At 27.6% G+C, this 17,361-nt stretch overlaps 2 protein-coding genes and 1 pseudogene across 2 annotated transcripts in view; 2 read left to right on the top strand and 1 right to left on the bottom strand.

The window, feature by feature from the left end:
* Positions 1-2,257: 2,257 nt before the first annotated feature.
* On the bottom strand, positions 2,258-4,661 carry LOC111624115 (general transcription factor II-I repeat domain-containing protein 2-like). Its single transcript, XM_023366897.1, has one exon. It carries the CDS (start codon positions 4,417-4,419, stop codon positions 2,536-2,538), a length of 1,884 nt encoding a protein of 627 aa, XP_023222665.1. The 5' UTR covers positions 4,420-4,661; the 3' UTR covers positions 2,258-2,535.
* Positions 4,662-6,133: 1,472 nt separating this feature from the next.
* LOC111624116 (dimethyladenosine transferase 1, mitochondrial-like) overlaps positions 6,134-17,361 on the top strand; it is a 15,068-nt gene continuing 3,840 nt past the window's right edge. The window contains exons 1-3 of the mRNA XM_023366898.1: positions 6,134-6,221; positions 12,014-12,334; positions 15,981-16,063. Of these exons, the coding sequence (XP_023222666.1) occupies positions 12,023-12,334; positions 15,981-16,063 (395 nt within the window). The 5' untranslated portion in view covers positions 6,134-6,221; positions 12,014-12,022. The remainder of the gene's footprint in view (positions 6,222-12,013; positions 12,335-15,980; positions 16,064-17,361) is intronic.
* Positions 7,204-8,377, top strand: LOC111624133 (annotated as a pseudogene).

Consider the following 17,361-nt stretch of genomic DNA (forward strand, 5'->3'; position numbering starts at 1 on the left):
CTCAATTTTGTTGTTGTCCAGAAAAAAAAATTATTTATTTTTGTTGATATTTTTAATATATACACAACTATAAACTTCATAAAATTACGAGATGAATATTTCACATATATAAATAGGAAATTATTAATTAATTATGTTATTAATAATCCTAATTAGTATATTTTTTTATAATTCTTATTAACTAATGGAATGAAAATAATAAATTTAAGCAAATTAAGATAGTTGTTGTCAAATTGAAGCGATTTAAGCAAACGATAAATAGAAAAAACTGCCATTTACTATCTGAATTTTATTTTTCTGTAAACATGACACAGATCAAAATATTATGACAAAAATGTCATTCAAATAACTACTAAACTTCTAGAAGCATTTTTAATGATTTCTTTTATATTTAAGGATTTACGATGTAAGACATTTTGTCCACATTGATCACTAGGTTCATAAAAAAATTTTTTATGGTTTGATCATAATAATGCTATCTGCTACTATCTAGCATTTTATAATATAAATTTTTATATTTTTAATATTTAGAGATTTACTTATAATTTTTGCTACAGTTTCCTATATTTTTATTATTTCTATAAACAAAATATAAATTTTTAAAATATTTATTATTAAGCTTTGAAGTAAATTAAAACATTATCTATAATTTCGTCTTTATTCTTACAGTTAATTATATTAATTTCGTTATAAAACTATATTTAAATTAAATTTCAGAATATAATAAATAAACAGTGCGTTTTAATTACTTTAAAAACATTATTTATGTATTTTTATATGCATTTATTTGTATAAAGAAGTACAGTAAATGTAATGGAAGTTTATAAAATGTGACTTTAAAAAATAACAAATTATTATAATTAATTACGTAAAATTATATAATTTAAACAATGAAAATTAGCTTCGTTTTAAGTAAAAATTATAAGTAAATATTTATCAGATATATTTTTTTATGTTAAGTACATTGAAAATCATCTTAAAACTTAATGATGTAATATAATCTTTCGTTATTATATAACTTCAAAAAATTAATAAAACTTATGTATAGGAGAAACTACTTGCTTACTCATAATCAGTTGTAATAAGTAATTTATGTAACATTTACTCCACAATTAATTTTTATTGATATAGTTATAACATGGAATGACAACAAAATTTAAACAAAAGATATTTGTTTGTTAATATATCTTTTATAAATTGGCTTCCAAATATCGACATAAAATAAAGCATTGTGTTGAATAAAAATCGTATAAAAATAAACATAAAAAAAATAGGAAAAAAATAAATTTTTACGGTAAATATTGATATTTAATTTAGTATACGCTATTTTTATTTATTGCACGTAAAAAAGATCAAAATTCTTCTTTTAAAAGAACAAAAGTAATACGCGCATGTTAATATAAGTCATATATGTTTTAAATAATGACCTAAAAACAAAAAAAAAGATTTAATTTTAAATAAAATTACAAGCTGTATTGGTTATTTTTATTTCACAAGCAGCAATACTTTCTTAAAATTTTGTTTCTAAAACTATCATAAACATAAGAAAAAACATAATAAATAGTCGTCAATCTTCATGAAATATAGTAATTTTAGATAGGCGATTTCTTGTCTTTATAAATATAATTTTGTAATAAACACGATGTTGTAGTGGCAAAAGTTGAAAAAAATTAGACTATGTTTAGCGTTTGAACATATATTTTTAACTGCTGAACAATTTTATTTACTATATCCGAACAGTTTGTATTGTTTATTTGTACTTTCCAATCACAAAGAATTCATGCTGTTAAGAATGTCATTGTGACACGCTTCACTATTATCTATATAATATTAATACAGTATTACAAAAAATTGTTTATAATAACTCTTGTTATTTTAATTATTAATTAGATGTACGTTGTATTAGATATTTTTATTGACTTAGTAATAACAATTTATATTTAGATATTTATGAGTATGTTGACTGTGTAACTTATAAAAAGTATTTGGTTTCTTTGCAATATATTTCATATTTTGATAGTTAAATGAGAGGAAAATATTTAAAATATTAATTTTATANTTCCAATGAATTATTAAATTGGCTTGTTGAAGAAAATTATTTAAAATCACTCTGTAAGAATATGTTATTAATTTTTATTCATTTATTTTAAGCTCACTTATATTAAATAAGAATATTAATCTGAACATTAGCTTTGTAAAATACAGTTGCTTATGCAATTACTGAAACGATAACATTTATTTTACATCGACATAATGCTTTTCTGCATAGGATATAAACAAATCAAGAGTCCAAACGATTGCGGCACACCTATTGGCAAATTTGCAGGGGCGTGCCGTGACATTTGATGATAGGGAACCTGTGTTTTTGTAACAAGCCGACTTCCAGGGGCAATCAGTCAGTGATGGTCTAGGCCCTAGACCCACCATACTCAACCTTTTTTCTCGGGCCACATACACATGATAGCTATTACACGCGGGCCGCAACATAACAATTATAATAAAAAACTTACATAATTTTTCACTTACCCTAGAAATTTAGTGTGACTGTTGATATTGCGAACATTTTTTCACAATTTCATTTAAATCAGGCTTGTAACTGCTGCATGCTACTCGTAAAACGGCATCCAGGTGTGAATCAGTAAGCCGGTTTCTATATATGTTCTTTGCATATTTCATTTTTGAATATGACGTTTCACATAGATACGTTGATGCGAACAACGTAAGTAAAATTTGAGCACATTTTTTTACAGTCTTATATTGTTCGGGCACTACTTTCCAGAAGTCAACGTAATTATTTTCCGCTCTTTTTTCTTTAAAAATAGCTTCCAGGTGTGTATTGTTCTTCATCTCAATAAATTCGTCAAATAGCTCTGCGTAATTACATGCAAATATATCAGCCAATTCTGATATTATTGCCGGTTCCAAGTGCCAGGGATTTTCAATGAGCAACAGGATATTTTTTATTTTCCTTAGATCATGAAATCTATGTTTAAATTCCTCAGATAACGCAGTTAAATAATTTGAAAAAATTGTATAGTTTTCTGGAGAAATATTAATACCGTCCTGCTTAGCGTTTGTCATGGTTGGAAAATTTCGCAGTATTTTGTTCTGTATTTCTTGGTAATAAATGTTTAATTTTTCTTCGAAGGCAAATATTTTATTCGCCATCTGTGAAATTATTTTATTTTTACCCTGCAAACCAGTATTGAGACTGTTCAGCTTCTCTGTAATGTCGCACAGAAACGCTACAATACACCACCATTCATTATTTTGCAGTTCACTGTATATTTTATTATTTTGCTGTAAAAACAGCATTATTTCTTTTCGCAAAGAAAAAAACCTTTCCAGAACTTTCCCCCTGCTAAGCCAACGTACTGAGGTATGTAAAAGAACATCATTGTATTGACTATCCACTTCCTCTAAAAGACTTTTAAATTTTCTGTGGTTCAGTTCTCGTGCTCGGATATAATTCACTATATTTATGACAGTTTTCATCACAGTATCTACTTTAGGATTAGCAATACGTGAAGCCAAGTTTTCCTGATGAATGATGCAGTGAAATGTTATTAAATTTGTCAAATCATAATTCTGTTTCAGTAGAGAAATAAATCCATTTTCAGATCCAGTCATTGAAGGACAGCCATCGGTACACACACAAATTAATTTTTTTACATCTATCTTGTTCTGTTCTAGAAAATTGCAAATAGTATCGAGATAATCTTTGCCCCTGGTCTGGCCCTTCATTGGAAGGAATTTCAAAAAATCTTCGCAAATTGAATTTTGTACTGTACAATATCTAACAAAAACCGAGCATTGTGATGTCGCTGAAATATCCGTGCTAGAGTCAAAAGCTAAACTAAAAAACTTGCAGTTTTTCAAGTCTTCAATTACGTTATCACAAATATGGTTCGCAATATCTTCAATACGTCTAACACAGGTAGAATCTGAAAGCTGGATTTTTTTTATTTCAGAAATTATTTGATTTTTGTTACTGAATTTATCAAACAGTACATTGGAAGCGCTTAAAAAACATTCCTTCACAATTTCAGCATCAGTAAACGGTTTCATATGTTTACCAAGTATATAACAAATTTCATACGATGCTTTCGTTACAGCTGCATCTTGTACTATTGCCACAGACATAATATTTTGTTGATTTTGCAATGACTTTTTAAAAATAGCCAATTTCTCGTGTCTTATGAGAGATCCTGGAGGAAAAGTATCATTGAACGATTTATGTTTAGTGTTAAAATGACGAGCAATATTATATTTTTTTAATATAACACTTTCACGACAAATCAAACAAGTTGCAAAACCGTGTTTGTTTTGCACTACAAAATAGTCAGCTTCCCATTCGTCTTGAAACATTCTATTTTCGTCAGACATTTTTCGTTTGTGTTTGGAAGACACTCCTGACATGGTTGATAATAATTATAAATTACAATTTCTCAAATAAAATGGTCTCTAATTCAATGTGATTTATTGTTTACTCAATTATAACTCTTAAGGTACTTTAACAATTACAGAGCCACAGAACACAAGCAAAACAAACAAGTTATGACTTACGACTTTAACCTATTCGATGTTTAAATTCTTGACGCCATGTTGAATTTTCGTCGAAAATTACACGTTTTTTTTTTTTTTAATAATCGTGGCTATTTTATCATCCGAAATTACTTGTTTTATTTTTCACAAACAAAATAGATATATTAATAAATATAAAAACAAAAAATTATTTCTAAAGTTCGTTTTAATATAAAAATTATGACGCATAGCGACATCTAGTATCAAAAACGTTCCGGTGCAGAAATGAATAAATTCGGGTTCGACAAATGAGGTCAACACGAAAATATTCGGGAACAACACGGGACGGGTATCGCGTGTAGGCGCTACGGGGTCTCTATAAATTACTAAGTCTAGCTCTACTTTTACCGTCTCTTGCGGATCGCCCCCTGATGGCCACCACGTGTTCACAATGCTCGGACATCCGGCGACAACTTTCTATGGACAAAAAGCACTTAGCGGTGTGGGCGGAGTGACCAAATCTATTTTTTGCCACGAAAATTTCAAAATTCATATTTTTACTGCATTATTTACGTCCGGGCCACTCACAAAAGGTCAGCGGGCCGCATGTGGCCCGCGGGCCGCAGATTGAGTATGGGGGCCCTAGACCATCACTGACTGATTGCCCCTGGAAGTCGGCTTGTTACAAAAACACAGCTTCCCTATCATCAAATGTCACGGCACGCCCCTGTAAAACATATATGAAAAAAATAACAAATACATTGGTGTACCACCACAGGAGTTATGGTAGTGACTCCCGGACAAGTAAAAAGTCATTGACTGACTACGTATACAGGGATCAGAGTTGCCGATTTTCAGAGATCGAGTTTTTCGACTCTCAAACACCTATAGTAATTTCTAATACTTCGTTTGGTTCGAAGAAAAATTTTTTTTTCTTAGGTAGTTGTATAAAGCGGTTGACGAAATATAAAGAATTGAAAAGTGCAAAAATTATGAAAAAAACTGTATTTTCTTTTCTTTTTCTTTATACAGCACAACAATTTATATTTATTCAAAGGATGGTTGAAGTTGCAATTCTGATCTTATGTATTCGCTGCTAATTGCCATTGCTTTGTTATCACATAGGAAATGCTTCGGTGTATTCATATACACAGATGTTGTAATCTGTTCTTTTATTTTAACTAGAGTAAGGTAACTTTCATTTGTCAGCCTTTTAGCTTGTTGGTCCTTTTGTTTATTCCTGGTTGAAAACTTGATATACAGTAAATATATTCAATTTTGCTAATTTTTCAAATTTAAGAAATTAAAATTTAAGTTTGTTAATTATCCAATTTCATGATTAATGATTTATTAATAAAATCAGTCAAAAGTTATTAACTTATTTGCGTTTTATAAACTGTATTTTTAACAAATTATACAGGCCTACTAAGAATTAAATTTCAGGAAATATTTTCGATATATTATTAAATAAAAACGAATTTTAATAAAAATAAAAATATTTTTATTTTATAGAATTTAAAATAAAAGTAATTTATTTTTAAAATAATTAATACTGTATTAAAAAATTATATCAATAAAATTATTTTAAATTGATATTATATTGTACGTCAAAAGGGGGCGTTTTAAACCTTACACATGTTGCGAATACAGTGTTTCTATTAGGATATATTCTGCAAATATACAATTAATTTGTTGAGGTAATTCTGTATAATTTTTAAAGTTTTATTAAATATTTGGACTTCTAAATCTTCGAGTAATGGCTTATAAATTTACGTATTTATTTGCTGTTTAAAAATCAAATTAATTGTCAATAATTTAATAACATTAGAGAAACAATTAGATATTGCCGTTTTCTGTTGTTACTTGTAACTCATGCAAATGTTAGCCTTAGGATTACCAAATCTCCAGTTTTCATGGATAGAATCTGGCTAAAAACGGAAGGAAGAAGATAACATGGTATGGAACATCATCATGAGATATGTAATGTTCATTGTTACCCCAACGTGCATACACCAGTTTCTTTTAGATGCCTGCTCAACTAAATTATTGTATATTATTATTATGGTGTAATTGGTTATGGTAATACTGCAATTGCAGTTTGGCAACCCTTTGGTTAGACTATTTCAGGGGTTCCCAACCTTGTGCCCACCGGTGCATGGGCACTTGTGGAGCTATTTACGTGTGCTCACAGCAAAGTTTTGAAATAATGAAAAGAAATTAAATGTTAAAAATAGAGAAAATAAAAAGTTATCCAATTTTATAATCTTGCTAGATGTAGTGAGAAATTTGCTAAATTGGGCTACACTGACCACTGTCTAATTTATCATGCTTATTATAATCATGTCTCCATGGCATCTATATTGTATTAGTAGTAAACTCATACTGTTGTCATCACATGCTATTATTATTATTATTTTTGTATATATACATTCTACCTCAAAATCAGTAATCCAAGTAAAAAAAAAACAAACCTATTATTTTAACAAAGATTGGGAAGACAACTACTTTGTTATCGAAAAAGGAGAAATGTATTTGCTTAATATGCAACAGTTTTGTGTCATTGGCAAAAAAACAAAACGTTGAATGTCATTACAAAACTAATCACAGTTCTTACAAGGTTAGTTATCTGCCTAAATCCGAGTTAAGAAAAAGAAAATTTAATCAACTGAAATCGAGATTATGTACCCAGCAAGTATTTTTTACCAGCCATGTAAATAAAAAAAAAAGTCACTATTGCTTCCTTTAAAATTTCTCATTTGTTGGCAAAATGAAAAAAAAACATTTTTAGAAAGTGAACTATTGATATTTAAGAAAGCATTTCTTGTTGGAGCTAATTCATTATTTGAAGGATTTTCTAATAAGTGAGAAATTATTTCACCAATGCAAGATTTGCCATTATCAAAAAATATAAGTACAAGAAGAATCCAGGCAATTTCAACAGGTTTACAAAGTCAGTTAAAAAATTATTTTTAAGAATGTGAGTATTTCTCATTACAATTAGACAAGTCAACAGATATATCAGATACAGTGAAATTGGCAGTAATGATAACAATTGTATTCAGTGATTTTAGTGTGAAAGAACTACTGTATTGGGTTACTATTAATGCAAGAGTGAACAAGAGGAAAAGATATTTATATCACCTTTAAAAATTACTCAACAAAAATTAATATGCCTTTACATAAGTTATCACAATAATTACTGATGGTACACCAGCAATGGTGAGCTGCAATAATGGATTCATTTCCCATTGCAAGAAAGATGAATCCTTTTCGAACTTATGTATTATCACTGTATTATACATCAAGAATCATTGTGTGCCAAAATATTATCCTTTAAACATGTTATGAATGTTGTTGTTAAAATAATTAACAAAATTCAAGCAAATCCTTTATCACATAGATTGTTTAAAGCCCTTGTGGAAAAAGATGAATCTTTCCAAGATGACCTTGGTTAAATAAAGGGGAAGCCCTTGGCCAATTTTTTGATCTTTTGAAAGAGAGAAAATTTCTTTATTTCAAAAGGTCAAATGTTTGAACTTTAGATAATCTACAATGGTTGATGGCCTTGGCTTTTTAAACTGACATATGTGAAAAATTGAGCAGTTTAAACCTGGATCTCTGGGAAAAAAATTAATATTAGCTGAAATGATTAGCTCTATAAAAGCATTCAAAGCCAAAATACAGTTTTGGATACATAATTTGTTGAAAAATTCTCTTGTACATTTCCAAGGATTAAAAAGTGACTGGTGAAAATAATTTTGACCTAACATTATTTTTTACTCATCTTAAAAACCTAAATCGTTCGAGACTGCATACTGTAATATCAAAACACTTACTAAAACACCTTTTCTTGCAGCCGAAGTTTATAAGAGAAACTTTCTAACGTTTTCGGTCTTGTTAAAAGACCTTTCTCAAGAAAAATAAATCAAATAAAACAACAAATTGTAAATCGAACGCTTAGTAAGCGTTCGATTTACAAGACCGCAAACGTTAGAAAGTTTCTCTTATAAACTTTGGCTGCAAGAAAAGATGTTTTAGTAAGTGTTTTGATCTTAAAAACCTTTTGGAACAGTTTGAAAGTAAATTCCAAAAATTTATGATTATTGAACCTGTGGCTACAATTCTTGTAAATCCTTTTACTACACAAGTAGATATTACTGAAACTGCTAAATCTATAGCAGAACTTTAAGAAAAAGCATCAATAATTGAAGAAGAGATTTTAGATTTTCAAAATGACAAAATATTAAAATCTCACGATACAGATGAAAACTTTTTGAATTTAGTTGAAAATAAAAAGTATAATCTTTTGAAAAAAAGGAGCCTTCAAAATCAAATTCTGTTTTGGTTCCACACATTTATGCAAATCTTTATTTCCCACCATGAGTATTATAAAATCAAAAATCAGATCTCAACTTACTAATGCCAACATTGTAGATTGTTTACAATTGGGATTATCATCTTACACTCCCTACTGTGAGAAATTAGCAAATGAAATGCAGTGTAAAAGATCACATTAATTTGGCTTTTATAATAAGTATATATGTTATAGTAAATATATGTTAGAAAATGCATGTTATAATAAAGGACAATATTTAATTTGTTTTTTTTTTTTTTTTTGAAATTTGATTTGTGCCTGCCACTACAGTAGTTTTTGCAATCTCGAATATGCTTGTGTAACAAAAAGGTTGGGAACCCCTGGTCTATTTTATATGCAGAGATAAATGACATACAGGTATTTCAGATATAATGTGGTCTTAAAAATGTGTATGAATGTAGAATGTCTGAAAGTTAAACAATACAGCTGTGGGTTATACATATGTTATGTTCTCTCTGGAAATGGAACTGTTTTCATAACATCCAAATAGAAAAAATAATAAAATTTAATTGAGGTAGGAAAGTTTTACTTTTATGCATTTAATCATATTCACTGAAAAAATATTATTAGAAATAGACAATAAATATTTTATTTTGACAAATCACAACACAAGAAATAGAGGGTTCTATCTGACTTAGATACATTTTTATGGCAGAAAAATTTGAAGTTTGGCCAACTTTTGCAAATTAGAACATATGTGTATGCTGAAAACTTGCCTTTACTCCTCTACTGCTTATAAAATGACAAAACTCTGTGTTAACAGAAAGATGATTGTCCAAAGAACAGATTAAAGTAAAAAAGTGAAAAAATGTAGATAGAATCTTCTGGTTCTCATCTCATAAAAAATGATTTTGCTATTACCAAAACGAAAACTAGCACATAGCATTTCCACATAATAATTCAAAATTTTTGTTTGTCATCTGAAAGTGTATGAAAGTCTAAATTTGAAATGTATGGTAAAAACAATTTAAGGATATTAAAGTATCACAAATGAAAGTCAAGAACTGTTTATATTAAAATGTATATAATCATTTTTCAAAATCGATGTTTGTTAAAGATTCTAAATTGAATATTATTAGTACAGTGGGTGATCAGATAACGAACACTTTCATGAAAGATTTTTATGTTCAGACAACAAACACCTCACAGAACAAACACAAGAAGCAGCGATGTAAAATAATGAATACCGATTGTTCTTCCTTTGTCTTCAGGCAACAATTCAAAACTTTTTGGAGTGCAGGAGATGTCAACATTGATGCTCAATCTGGTATATACAGATTGGACAGTATTTCTCTGAACTTTGAAACTCTCCCTTGTAATTTCAAACTTTTATTTTTCTGACAAACAATATTTTTATAGTATTTGTGAGCTCAGGCAGGCACTCGTTAAGTTTTGCATCGGTTTTTATTTTCAAAAGGTGAGAGTATAATAGCAAAGGTGGGCAGATGTCTGATGTTGCTGGGCAGTATGGCTTGAACAGATATACAATAGGCTGCAGTTCAATCTTATCTAAGAAAGATATGGTATAATCAAGAAGACTTAAGCAGCTAAAGGAGTAACAAAAATCACATTGAGAAATAAAGAACATTGAAGAGCTTATAACGGAAACTGACCTGATGACAGAACGCCAAGAAACTCGGTGAGATATGTTTTCTTCTGAAAAAAGAGGATTAATGCCAATATCTGCTATTAAAGATCTTTTGAAGAAGGAGGATGTCAGAACAATGGTCTTAGAATGGCATCCAAACCAGGTTGATGTTAATAGACTTGGGGATCTCTGCAATTACAATGCTATTAATTACTTCTGAAAAATCTTGAAGAAGAGAGAAAAGCAATCAACATTAGATAGATTCTTTAACCCTCACAAACAGAAAAAACATTACTAATAAAAATGCAAGACTGTGTATATATGTATTTTTATTATTACATATAAATAAACATAGGAAAATATATATTTTTATTTTTTGGAATATCCAGAACAAATTAATCAATTCCCATAAAAACCTATAGTAAATCAATAATGAACAATTAAATGAACGGTTAATGAACAATTCGGATAGTGAACAAAGTCTTGGAACAGATTATGTTCGTTAACTGATCACCTGCTGTATTTGTTTAAAGCAGACTGTCCACAAAACTACTTTGTAGACTGCATACTAGTTAAAGTTATCTGTACACTTTCCTCCATTCTCTGCATAAATTTTAATTTTTCCTCACAGTCTATTGAACAGTTTTGTTCAATAATACTACACAGTCAAATGTTGGTTTTTGAACTTAATTCATTTTTAAAACTTGTTCAAAAACCAATTTGTTCTAAAACCGAAACAAATATTCTGATAAACAGTATAAAATAGATTAATCCGTTCCTGATTCTCCAAAACAAAGCCTTTTTTTTTTTTTAAGCTTTTTAGCTGTATTTCATATATAAAAATGCCTTTAAATGCAATATAATAATATCTGTATCTAAATATCTTATTCTATATATATTGTATATCAAAAGCAAAATGTTCTGTCACTGCCAACCAACATTTATGATGATAACATAAATTTGGATGAAAAGCATCTCTCTTCATGGCTTAATTATGTTACAGATCTTCTTGATGTCTAATTTGTTCTACTCTAATGTATTAGCTGTTTTTTTCATATATTGGAGAAAAGCAAAAAATTTATCTAATTTGTATGTTACTATTGGAATAATTTAGTACCAAACAATCTATCATATTGTTTCTTAAAACTGAAATTTAATATAGGGCTTTACTCAACAGCTTATTAATTCTTAGACCAGTTATCTGAAAAAAATAAATAAATAAAATAAAAAAATATTTTAGCTAGTCAGTTGCAAAGTGTTTTCTCCAAGTTTGATTTTAGAACCAGCTTGGAAAGAACTCTAAAATATTAACTTCTTCATGGGAATCAGAAAACTTTATGCATTAAATAATAACTCTTGGTTGAATTTGAATTGACTCTTGTTTCTTTATTCATTATTTTAATAATTGGACAATTCATCATCATCATAATGAAATTAGATGCATAGAAGCTTATAGATTTTATTAATATTTTAGCAATTTTCTCTGTAATATACACAAAAATAGTGATGAAAATTTTTCTTTCCAGAATCTATACATGGCTTCTTCAACAATTATCAAAACTTCAGCAAATATCATTCAAGAATCTGTAAATCGTCTTCCACCTTTACCAAGCATCAAAGAACTTATGCACATGTATAAGTTAAAAGCAAGACGTCATTTATCTCAGAATTTTTTACTGGATTATAAGCTTACAAATAAAATTGTAAAATCTGCTGGTAGAGTCAAGGATTGTTATGTTTGTGAAGTTGGTCCTGGACCAGGAAATATTACTCGTTCAATTTTGATGAAAGGAGCCAAACATGTTGTTGTGATTGAGAAAGATGATAGATTTTTACCTAGTCTGGAGGTAAGTAATTTCAGAAATAAAATTTTTAAATTAATGGAAATTAAGAATTGATTATTTTTTTCAATTATTACAAGATTTTTCAATTATCTACGTGCTTAAATATTAATGCAATTTGCTGCTTTTCTATGATCATAAAATGCATCAAAAATTTTTAGTATGAAAAATATTATTATTGTTGAACTTTGTTTGCTTATCTGTACCCAAAATGTTGAGGCATTTTTTTTAATTTTTGATTATTTAGAAATTGGGAGATCTAATTTAGTTTATAATTTTAAATTAGGCAAATACAGACATTTCTTCATTATGGTGTCTTACAATGATAAATGATTCTGATATGTTCCATTAATATAAGTCAGAATTATCTTAATAAAACACATACGAAACTATCTGTGAGTTTATTAGATGTTATGCAGATATGTTGTTTCCATATAAATTTTTCCAATGGTAGGAAGGTAAGAATTAAAAAAAATCTACATATAAGACAATTTACATTTTATTTTTTGATTGTTTTATTAATTAATTGTATTATTAGGAGCAAAATTTCATAACCTAGCAATAACAGAAATTGAAAATGTATTATATAATTAAGCTTGTGATATTTTTAACGATAATATACACTGGCACAAATAAAAAATAAACATGAAGACCACTTTATTTAAGTTTACAGAAATTTAGCTTAAAAAGAGAGTTGTAAACTTAATCATCTTATCAGTAGACATATTTTTCATATGTCTACTGGTCTACTGTTTCATTAAAGTTATGCATTGAAATTAATACTGAATATGATCTATTTTAACAGTAATCATTTTAAAAGTTATGTCTTGAGCAATATCTTCAATTATGTAGTCAGTTTCCTAATATTAATGGCAAATTGAGGCTTGAATTAGTGCAATATTCCATCATTCCCATGTGTGTTCATAAAACAAGTTAGTACTTGGATTATATTGTAAAAATATCTACCAAAAATCAAAATTCCAGTTTGAAAACATAAATTTAAATATAGGAAGAGAACATGAGTCAGTTTTAAGGATAATAATACACTTCCAAAAGCATGAGCATCATTATTTGAAGTCAGTTTTTAATTTCAACCAGTTAGATGTTGTTCTGACCTTTTTAAACTTGTTTGTTCTAAATTTGTGTTCTTATTTAGAATATTTCTCTAACCTGATGATGGTTGCTTAAGGCAATTGAAAATATTTGTTTTGCATTAAATTTATATTTTCAGACTGGAGTTTTGGTGTTTGAAGGATGTTTTTATCATGTGTTCAATAAGGAGTAGATCTTGGAACCTGGCTGATTGGTTATCTCAATTGCTTCAAAAGCATTCTGTAATATGGCTGTGATCTTTAAGTGGACATTGTCTTGCTGAAAAATGCCATTTCAACACTAACTTAATCACACAATCTACATATCTACAGGATTCATATGCTGTGATCTTCATTTTTTTCAATTTTTACTAATTTTAAATTAATTCACAACATTTTTGTTGACAATGTTTAGCCACTGCTGAGTTAGTTTAATTATATTTTATTGCTCTAATGTCTTCAGAAATTCTTATACTTGGTTTTTTTTTGTTTCATCTACATATTTATATTTATTATTACAGTTACATTCAAAAGAATATACAACACGTTTTCTTTTTAGTACATCACCTTGTTTTGTTTCCTTTTTAAATCTTAATTATTTACATATATTATTTGTTTGTTCTGGTATTAATATTATGTTTACTTTTCTTACTATTTGTTTAATTACTTCAAATAATTTTTGTTCATAGAGTAATTTAATATATTTAACATCACTTTTATCTATTTCTATTTTTTGATCTTATAATTTAAGCCATTTTTCTAAAATTACTTTTGGGTAATTATTTAATAAGAACATATTAATAACTGATTTTATTTTGTTTTCTTGTTGTCTACTTTTTCTATTGTTAATTTTGTTAACATACATTTCAAAAACATTTCTTTTAATATACATTGGAACATATGAATAGTAATTAATCACTTTTGATACAGCAACAGGCTTTCTATATGTTTAAAATTCCAAATTATTATTATTTCTAATTATCTTAAGATATAAATATACTAAACTTCTATTTTTTTATTTTTTGTATTTTAAACTAAATATGATCATTTATTTCATTAATGTTTTCCAAAATCTGTTTTTCACATATCTGTTGTTTTATCAAACATTACAATACAATCATATGCATGCCTACTAAAAATACAATGCCTTTTACTTTACTTATCTGATCATCTGCTAATTTCATTACCAAATTTGCAATTGTAGGATCTATGCAGGTGCCCATTGGTATACTTATTTTTTGAATATAAAAATTACTATTATATTGAAAGTAATTATTTTTATTATAAAAACACACACATTATTTAACCACTGTTTACAATGTAAAGACTGTAACATTCCTTCTACATCTTCAATTTTTATACTGGATACATATTTAACTGTATTTGATCTAGTGGGAAAAAATAATTTTTTGAAAAATGAATAAGATACCTTTCTTGTAATTTTGTTGTAAAATAATTTTAAAATAATTTTTACAGAAAGTTTTTGTAACCTTCTACTGAAGAGGGGCGGTAATCTGAAATGCTGAATAACTAGCATACAGATTTGTATTACAATAAATGTCTGAAAAAAGATTGTCATTTTCTAGTTTTTTTTTGTACTCTCTTCTCCTTAATGTAACAAGTCCTTAAATGAAGTAAGGTTCTTGTAAATGCGTTTTTACAAGTAGTTTAAGCTTAACACTTCAAAAGCCTTAAATTGCATTCCAGTAAGGTTTAATTTGAAAAAATGGTTTTTTCAACTAACATTTTCAATCTTCAATTGGAGATCATCTTGAAATCAAACAATGACTTTTTTGAAAAATTAAACAAAAGCAATTCTCAAAATATATAAAATACAATTAAATGTAACAATAAATATAAAAGTTAATAGCAGTACCAAAAATATAAAAGTAAGAAAGTAAACATTTAAAAACTATATAACTATAATCAAGAACTTTTTGTTATACTGTCCCTACATCATGTTGTTACATCATATTTGGTCACGTGATCATATAAGGATTTCCATGCATATGATAATTATTTTTCATCCTTAAAATTTATGCAGTGGCTCTTTTTGTCAAATTGAAATATTTTTAATGTTTTTAGTATCGTGTTGGAGTCAGTGTGTTTTGATTTCTTGATGATAGTAGCCTTGTCAAGAAAGGTGTACATCTTGTTATCCACTGTATACATAGCTAGGGTGATGTTTTGTTTCTTTTTGTCAATATCATGTTTGTGTTCAGCTCTTATTTTGAGTGACCTTGTGGTGGAACTGATATATTCAAGTTTGTAGCCAGATGGGTCATCTTTCAAAATTCCTTTGAAAGATGACCCATTATATCAAGTTTTCATTGTAATTAATAAATTTTTAAATTATGCACTTTTTTGTTTTTAGCATATCCTTTTGATATTAGTCAATAAAGCAAGTTTCCTCTAATTGTAGTCTTATTTACTTATTCCACTTAATGTTATCAGTGTAGATGAAAATCCAAAGAGATTACAGTAAATAGATTCTACTGTATTATAGCATTTTTCAAGAAGTAACTATACATAAAATAATTGTTTAATGTTATAAATTTTAGCTTTTATCAAATGCAGCACCAGGAAGAATGAAAATAATACTTGGAGATGTTTTGGATTATAATATGGAAACTATTTTTCCTGAGTAAGTTTATATCAATTTATCATTTTTTTATTTTAGTATATTGCAAAAATTCAATTGAATTATTCTAAGTTATAAATCAATTACAGGAAGATAAAATAAAACTAAAATAATTTTCAAACAAGCTGGTTTTTACAATATTGAAAGACTAAATACAAAAAACTTTTTTTTTAACTCTTTGGCACATTTGTTCATAAACATCTGTTAAGTTCCAAATGAAGTACCAAAGACTTCAAAAAATTTTTTTGTATTTAGTCTTTAACATTGCAAATACATTTTATCCTGGATTGTTTTAATATTTTAATTTTACAAAGCTGGGGTTAGATTCACAAGTATCTTGTAAAATATGACATAGTTTCTCTCTGATATTGTAAAGTTATCAGAAACTAATGATATTTTATATTTAAGAAATTCAGTCCAACTGCCGAATTTCTTTGTAAATTAATAGGATGACTTATTTTCATTGTGAAATGTGACAGTATCCTTGGGAAATAAGTCATACTAGCATTACTTATCAGCATTGCAAAATTTTGACTGTATCATTTTATTGCCTTCTGTAATTATTCTGTATAAAATTTTCCTTCCAAAATTTTGTTTTTTAAATCTTTCAATATGCATGTTTTAGGATGTGATAGAAATTAATCGTGAACAATAATATTTCCTTTGTTTCTGGGTAGATACCCTTGACTAAACATTTAACATATTTTTGAAATTTGAACAAGATCATGAATATTGAATTTAAATTTATTTTCTCCTATTATACCATATAGTCTTTGAAAAATTGCAGTATGATGTAAGAGTGTAACTTTGGAGGGAGCCATGCTGATACTTCTATGAGAACAATTATTATAGATTTTTACAATATTGGATAATTTATCAATATATTTATAAGAATTATGATAAGTAAATAATCTGCATATTTTATTCCACAAAGTTTTATTTAATCTTTCGACAACGGCAGCCTTTGTATCTGAATGCATTGAGTAATGGTTAATTTTTATGTTTTAAACAAATTTTTTACTAACCTATTATAAAATTTTTTTCCCTTATCAGTCTGCAAATTTTTTGGAATGTTTTATTTATAAACTAGCTTACCCGTCGCACATTGCTGCAATCTCAGAAGAAACGAAATTCAAGCAAACTCGTTATGATAAAATTAAATTTACATTTTATCATTTTTATTGAAACTTATTATATTATTATTCATTTTCATTGGGAAAACATTTCAAAGTGTCGTTTCAATTCTATTTATTTATTGGAGTGCTTGTGGATACACGATATTTTTTGTTTTTCCGTCTGGT

This window comes from Centruroides sculpturatus, unplaced genomic scaffold (assembly GCF_000671375.1).
Source record: "Centruroides sculpturatus isolate CEXI.00-Female unplaced genomic scaffold, Cexi_2.0 scaffold214, whole genome shotgun sequence".
Classification (NCBI taxonomy): domain Eukaryota; kingdom Metazoa; phylum Arthropoda; class Arachnida; order Scorpiones; family Buthidae; genus Centruroides; species Centruroides sculpturatus.

Coding starts and splice junctions, on each gene's coding strand:
- LOC111624115 (XM_023366897.1), bottom strand. CDS start 4,419: ATGTCAGGAGTGTCTTCCAAACACAAACGAAAAATGTCTGACGAAAAT.